General features: G+C 40.3%; 1 protein-coding gene and 1 long non-coding RNA gene across 2 annotated transcripts in view; one reads left to right on the plus strand and one right to left on the minus strand.

The window, feature by feature from the left end:
• Nucleotides 1-584, plus strand: part of LOC107663191 (gap junction alpha-9 protein-like) — a 2,137-nt gene extending 1,553 nt beyond the window's left edge. The window contains exon 3 of the mRNA XM_016453360.1: nucleotides 22-584. Coding sequence (XP_016308846.1) covers nucleotides 22-584 — 563 coding nt within the window. The remainder of the gene's footprint in view (nucleotides 1-21) is intronic.
• Nucleotides 585-2,699: 2,115 nt separating this feature from the next.
• Nucleotides 2,700-5,970, minus strand: LOC107663194 (uncharacterized). The gene is made up of 3 exons (XR_001631300.1): nucleotides 5,897-5,970; nucleotides 2,898-2,995; nucleotides 2,700-2,801 (listed from the first exon to the last, which is right to left on the minus strand). It is a non-coding gene; the product is annotated as an uncharacterized LOC107663194 (long non-coding RNA).
• Nucleotides 5,971-8,132: the final 2,162 nt, after the last annotated feature.

Raw genomic sequence — 8,132 nt, forward strand, 5'->3', positions numbered from 1 at the left:
GTCTTCATGGTGTTCATGCAGGGCATCGCCGCCGCCTCGCTGCTCCTGAGCCTGCTGGAGATCCTGCACCTGGCCTACAAGAAGCTGAGGAAGGGGCTTCTGGACTACTGTCCGCCGCCGAGAGGAACTCGCTGCTGCATCAGGGGCGTAAAGCCACTGTCCCAACGGTGGCCGGTGGATTCGCTCCGCTCCTGGAGAAACAGGGCAACGGACCCGTGTACCCCGCGCTCGTTAACCCCTCGTCTGCGTTCGTGCCCATCCAGGTGCGACAGCAGAACAAGGACATCGTTTCCAGTCTGCTGCAGCGCAACAGCAATTCCAACAACCCCTGCAGCGAGACTCGATCCCCAGCAGCGCAGACTCGGCTCCCGGTGGAGTCCCAGTGCTCTCTAACGGATCCGCGCAAGCAGCGGCGAAACTGCGGCACGGCGGCGGAAGGGAACGGCTCGGACAGCACAGACTCCAAGCCCAGCTCCGGCTCACGGCAGCACGGATCCGCAGGGAATCCCACCGACTCACCCAACAGACAACGAGCTTCACTAACGAGCGGCAGCAAACGAGCCGACAGCGACCTGCAGATCTGAGGCTCTGTGTGCCTCTCACAGGAATCAGCTTGGATCAAAGGGATGGCTCAGCCAAAAATGACCATTCTGTCATCATTTACTTGCCCTCATGACGTTCCAACTTCAGCCATGGACAAATGCAGCCCACGAGTTCCCCCGTGAATGTTTTGCTGGGTTATAGGGGCTTCATTTGGAGTAAATAAATAAATAAAACAGGACAATTATAGATATTACTGAATTCACAGCAAATGCAACAAACTTAATAATGCAGTTTTGTCCCATAGAAATGCACCTGACAGTAAAGCATTGACTTTGAGCTAGAATGCAGGAAATGTATTGCTGATCAATTCTGTCATCATTTCCTCAGCCTCCTGTGATTCCAAACCTGCATGACTTACTTTCTTCTGTGGAACACAAAAGATATGTTGTAGAATGTTACCAAACCATTTTGGTTACCCTTGATTTCTACTGTATGGACACAAATTTCTTGAATTTCTCAAATTATCTTCTTTCATGTTCCACAGAAGAAAGACATTCTTACAGGTTTGGAATGCCATGATGTTGAGTAAATGATGACAATTTAAATGTTTGGGTGAACTATCCCTTTAAGATCTTTAATATTTGTAAATAGTAAACATCTAATTTATATAAGACACTGCTATTTATATTTAATCATGCTCTTACTGAATTAACATTTTACTTAATTTAAAGTGAATTACAATAAACATCTAAAGAGAAAGAAGTTCTTGCTTAGAATTAGTATTAGTAAGATGGTAGTCAGAAGAAGTAAAAGCATCGTCCTCATTAACATGGTTATCCTATATGGATTTTAAACTAAACAATAAGTAATAATAAACTATGAAATTTATAAAAAAATAAATTAAAAAAAAACTTGAAACTACAAAAACATTTTATATAAAAGTAAAGTATTCCCCAATATTCCAATAATATAAGTAATAACAGTAACACTTATAATAAATACATTTCTGCCAGAACAACAGGCTGTTTGTACAGTGTTAGTAACTGCAAGTTAAATTGCTATGGTGCTGAATTGACTATTGTTTTACCTCGTGATGCAGTTTACCCTGTCGTGGCTGCATCACTACAAACCTGTAATGTTCTCATAGCACATAGTATTGTATTCAGCAGAAGTCAGTCAGTCATACAGGTTTGGAATGACATGTTAAAGATGACAGAATGATCTTTTTGGCTGAACTATCTCTGAACACAAGACTTGAAGCTTTATTTTCAGCCTGGACAGTCTAAATATTCAACGTTTAGAATGAGTCGTGGCTGCATGTTAATGGGTTTCATATTTATAGATGTTTATAGATGAAACCATCTGTAATTGACAGACATATCTTAGTATCTATATTGATGTGTATAGTGGCCTCTGCTGGTAAAGAAATAACATTTTTATTTATCTATAGAATTAAAAGCTCTTTATGATGTGATGTTTTAATGATATATATATATACCCTGACAGCTGTGAGATGATCAGTAAGATCAATCAGCAATGCATATAGCATACAGTCAGAGCACCAAATACATACTGTCGTCCACCAACATAATATAGCTGAGTGCAAAAAATAAAAAATGCTATCTTGCAGATTCTGTGATTTTATACAAACCTGCACACTAAACTATGTGTATTAAAGCAAAGATACAAAGATGGGGATTATTTCCCACAATCCAGTGCTAATCATGAGATGTCAGCCAACTGACAATTAATTTGATCAATTCCTTGCACTATTTTATTTTACGTTTCCAAAAAGAACAGAAAATTATGTCATGCACTTTAAGCAATATAAAATATAACTGTTAGACCTGCATTAATGATTGACTTATTCCTGCTTGAGTAGTCTTGGGTGAATAGAAGGCTCAATGGGACTACTGTGATAGCTTACCTCTAAGAAACTTGCTGTGCATTTTTTATAATAAAAAAGCCCCAATACTTTATATTAAAGCACCATGGTCTAAATTAAAGTCTTGTTTTAGCGTGGTCTGCAAGTGTACAACTTATGTTAAACAGAGCTATAGTTTGTAGTTTTATAAATCACTAAACATCAGGAGAAGAGAAATGCTTTTATTAAATATCAGGCACAATTTGGCTGAACAACAAAAAAATTCACCTCTTATACATGTATTACAAAACGAACTGAAAGACTTCCACTGATGTGAAGAAATGTGTGAAACTGAAGTGGTGTGTAGTTATTCTGTTCCGCCGCCCTGCAGCAGCTGTAATTCACACAAACACAACCCACATGTGATCACAGCACGGTTTATACGAGTCCGACTGAAGCGCTGTAGTAGTGTGTGTGGGTAATATCTCACCCGGCTCCTCAGCTCTTTGTTCTCCTCCATCAGCTGATCATATTTCTGCTGTAAAGTGTTCAGCTCGAGCCGCAGACTCTCGGCATCTTCTGCATAACCTGGGTTAGTGAAGGTTAGGTTAACATGCCGTGACGCTGAAATGGTGCCAGAGCTGAGATCTTCCACTGAGCGAACCGCGTAAATGACCACAATTACTCACAGTGAGATTTATACATCATCTGAAAATCTGGAATCTGAGGGTGCAAAAAAATCTAAATATTGAGAAAATCATCTTTAAAGTTGTCCAAATGAAGTTCTTAGCAATGCATATTGCTAATCAAAAATGAAGTTTTGATATATTTACAGTAGGAAATTTACAAAATATCTTCATGGAACATGATCTTTACTTAATATCCTAATGATTTTTGGCATAAAAGAGAAATGTATAATTTTGACCCATACAATGTATTGTTGGCTATTGCTACAAATATACCCCAGCGACTTAAGACTGCTTTTGTGCTCCAGGGACACATATAAGAGAGATCTAGTTTTGTTTTGCATCAAACATGACCGTGTTTCATGGCCTCTGCAACTTGAGGTCTAGAAGTGCAGTTTCACTAGTGAACAAAGAGTCGACTGTCGATCATCAATAGTGCAGAAATCACCTGTCGGTCAGCGCAGTGAACCCGTGTCAAATCTTTACATCACGTGAATTCCTACAGTGTTTTGGCCCAGCAGTGGTAATGTGACCCCTCTTTCCCCTGCTTTCACAGACACGTCAGTGCCATTGTTCTGTCTCACGATGCACACCTGTAACTTTTCATCTAAGGCATTTTCATAAAAGCTGCTTAATAATATTTAACTAAGGCCTAGTCCTGGCTTAAACAAAGCCACTTCTGTGAAACCGGGCCTTCAAGGGTTAGTTAACCCAAACATGAAATGGCCAATGCATGGCCATCAGCATAAAGTTAGGTAAAGATGCAGCAGTGTCACAGAATGAGCCCATGTGACACGAGTCGTATATTCCCAGCGTTCTGCTGTGTGTGACAGGATTTGGTCAAAAACAAACTGGAATGTAATGCATTATTTAACAAATATCCTGCCGTTGGTTTCTGTAAATCAGTGCTTCTCCCAAAGCACCGCACATTTAACACAGCCAGGTCACGTCTGTACTAACGAGCTGATGAGTTTAATCAGGTGTTAAACGAGGAGACATAAAACATGCTGTGGTTTGAGCCCAGGACAGGTTTGAGAAGCACTAAACCAGATTTAGAAAAGAAATCCCTTAATTCACAAAAAGGTTTTTATGCTCGCCTGAGGTGGTTTTTGACTTGTGTGAAAAAGGGTTAATGTGAATAATGGGAGATGGAAACACATTTTACGAATAAATTCTGCACGAGCGTTCAAGTGATGTGACTGTGCGCTATGGGACGGCATAACCTGACTAACCAGCGGACCGATCTCGATCCAAAGCATCTGAAATGTTATGATCCTTCTGAAACGCCCGAGCAAAGTCTGTCGTCAGAGTGTTTCTGTGTTCTGTTCTTTCTTACACGACTGCGTTCCCAAACAGCAGCATCTGAAAGCAATGACCGCAGTTATTGTGTTTCGTCTGCTCGCTCTGAGGCGCAAGTCATTTATTATATATGAAAATTATTATATTCAGTGGCTTCTCCTACTTTCTTAGTGATATTTAGTGGCAGTTTATCAGGAAGTGACGATTTTGTTCTCTCTGACTCGTTGGATTGAAATGGTGCTTATTTGCAAATGTTTTATGCGATATTCCAATTTTGTGCAAAAGTTAAATTCGCATCTTAGGATGGAAACCCGGCTATAGCCTAGAAACCACTTCACTAAGATGAACATCTCTGGAGCAGGACTCAGAACGACAATAACTTGTGACAAATAACCCAGTGGGCAATACATGCTAAAGAGACATCAAACATCGAGGTCAAATATGCAAATCAAACATTAAATGAACACACTGGCCTATATACACATTAAACCAGATTCAGAGTGGGATTCACTGCCTGTCCAAACTTAATTAAAAACATGTTTCAGCATCTTGATCAACCTCAAGAGAAGAAAGTAGATGAATTCTATTGTGTTGTTTTTCAACCTGATTTCACGCAACTTGCGTGCTTTTTCGGGCCAGCCAGATGAACTGCTGTGCTAATAAGAGTTTCATGAAGCAAGGGCAGGATTTTAGTTAAAAAATATATTCATGTCATTTCAGCGAGCCCTACTGTATTCCCCCAGAACACACGCGATCATTGCCTGATACTTCTGCGTCTCTTTATGAAAGCTTCACACCGGTCTCTATTCACTGCCATCATACGGACGAGTGCGAGGTTTCTCTACATTTCTCCTGAAACAGACAGAAGTAAACTGGCTTTGGCTCTGTGTGAGCAGCAGTGTGAGGATACTCCGAGGCATTGCTGGGTTTCTCGGGTTCCTCGCACAGAGCCACCAGAAGATGAAGTCAGCCACACAGAAGAGCAGATGTTCGGTGGATTGATCTGGTGTTCTCCAGATACCTACTGAACTGCTCCTGTCCAGAAGAGTTTACTCTCCTCTTCAACCTGCTGCTCATGACATGATGCTCACGAGAGAACACTAAATCACACTTAAAAGAGTCGGAAGGTCATTTCATTAGATTACAATATACCAAGTGTCACGAATGTTAGGAAAAAATAAAATAATATTTTGTTGAAGATGAAGACGTCAGTTTGTGTTAGTTACTTAGTGGTTGCTCTGCTAGTTAATGTGTTTCTCTACACCTGTGTGAACTGATTCAAACATTCAGACATCACGAAGAAAAGCGAAGTTCGAGCAGATTCAGACACATTTACACGATATAAAAAGGCTTTTAAAAGCTAAACACATCTCATTTATTCTCTACCGCGCTTTATACAACACGGCTTCACAGAAACAAACTCGTCAATAACAGCGTTTCAGAGATCAGCAGTAATGAACATCTCGAGTTTAATCGGTGTGTGTGTGTGTGTTTGTTTACTCACTGTGTAATGCGCCATTGCGAACGACACAGTCACCAAATGTTTGATTCGCCGAGTGACTCTCCCGCGCGCATGCGCCGAGCAGAACCGGAACACAAACACGGTCGCCGGGGCAACGCTTAAAGGGGCCGCGGCGTCAGGAGACAGTGGCTGCGTCCGAAACCGCCTACACAATGAGTAGCCTACTTACTTAACGAGCGCTAGAAGAGTAGGTACTCTACAGCCAAATCTCGTTAAGTATGAATGCGATCCAGACGTCATCCGCCATGTTGACGTTATCATGTGATCTACGACGTTACAAGCACAACAACTTAAAAGATACGAGCGGCAGGTTTAATTGATGTTTATGAAATTTGCTCATTTTGTGATCTTGTTGAAGAAACAGCTGCCCTTTTATTGTGATTGTAGTATAACCAATACATTTTGGGTTGATTTAAATTTTTATATTTTTAACCCTACTAATATGACCCCCAGTTTAATCCTTAAATATATTATTATTTATTACTAAAACCCAAAATCGTTATCTCTTGAATATGTTGTTTCTTTATTTTATGTGCAAAATGTTTCATCCATAAGCAAAACCGGCTTAAATCTCCTTTATTTTCGTATTTTTCTTGTTGAATTTCTCTCTTGTTTCATCCCTCTGGCTTATAAACAACAACAACAACAAATGCAATATTTTGATGCATTGATTATATGAATATTATGATTAAAGATATTTAACCTTGTCATTGTGCCTCTTTTTCTGTGTATATAATCTCATACTATGATGTATGCAAACCCATTGTATTTGTTTTCTGCTGTTTGTCATTATGATTGTTCATTGTTAAAGATACTACCATCTTTCCCTCAGCTTGTATGTAATTATAAGTTCTGCAGTAACAATAATAAAAAAGAACATAAGATCGACAGGTGCACGAACACCTCATACCATCAGTAACTCCACAACCCTACCTAGTACGGTTTTCCTCAGCGTTTGCAATATGTGTAATATCTGCACGAAGGAGACGTCGATCAGCTGCTAGAAGATAGAAGATCTGGAGAAGACTGTTAATTTTACACTCGAAAAATGTATTACTACTTAAAAATTAAGATTAACGATTAACCCATTGCTAGCCCACCCCAACACTTATGAACAATAATGATAAATGCCAATAATTAATTCGATTTTTTTAGTAAAACAAGCAAAATGTAATTGTTTTTTTCATATGCCACAGCTATGCATGACACACTAGACAAATGCAAACAAGGTGAATACATCTCATTTTTCAGTCAAGTAATGAATTAATGCATAAGTTAATAAAACAATTATGTTTTATTTACTCTCAACAACAGGAAACATGAATAAATGAGTAAAAGAATAAATAAAAGTAACCAATGTAATAAATAAATAAGTCAACGACACATGAAACAAAGCTTTTTTCAAACATATTGTTCTAAAAAATCATGTATTTACAGACGGTGAACCCACATCCTACTGCCATCTCAGCTGTGCCAATTCTGCAGCTTTAATCTGATGAAGCAACTGACCACTGTGCACACTTTCGCCTGTCTTTGCCATCCATCACATCCCTTGTTGCTGCAATCAGACTGGAATCTGATCCTGGATGGGAAACGGACATCGAGGCTGTCCTTGCCTGAGTGCATGGAGAGGATGAGGAAGACGATGATGACGCCCCCCTGAACCACACAACCTTGAAGCAAGAGAAGGAGAACATGAATGGGACTATCTGGCTGTCGCTCCGACTGCTCCAAACATTCATGTGCCTGCTCTCCATGTGTAACAGATCGGCCAGGCTCCAACACCACCCAATCACAACGATCTCTATCACCTGAGTACTGAGCACCTGCACCTGTCACCAATCAAGCACCTCATCAACCAGCCTGCATAAAAGCACACACCTCAGACACCCTCATTGTCCGGTCTCGTACACGTGTAGAGGACTCTCTGACTTTACTACTGCTTCTGTTTGAATACTTCCTGCATTACTTACCTCCTGTGTTCCTCCTAGTGTCTCCAAGTGTCTCCTGTTCCTCCTAGTTCCTGGATTGCTGAGGTGTGTGCATTCCAGCTCCTGTAAAGGAAAGGACTCTGATCATTCCACTCATCATATCCTTTAAACTGTTCTACGAACTATACACTCACCGTGTCATCACCTGGATCCTACACCCGTACTCTCTGTGACCAAATAAACTTGATTGATATACTAACCTGTTGCGTCAGACCTCTTCCGTTACA

The sequence above is a fragment of the Sinocyclocheilus anshuiensis genome, unplaced genomic scaffold (genome assembly GCF_001515605.1).
Source record: "Sinocyclocheilus anshuiensis isolate Anshui unplaced genomic scaffold, SAMN03320099.WGS_v1.1 scaffold2125, whole genome shotgun sequence".
NCBI lineage: Eukaryota > Metazoa > Chordata > Actinopteri > Cypriniformes > Cyprinidae > Sinocyclocheilus > Sinocyclocheilus anshuiensis.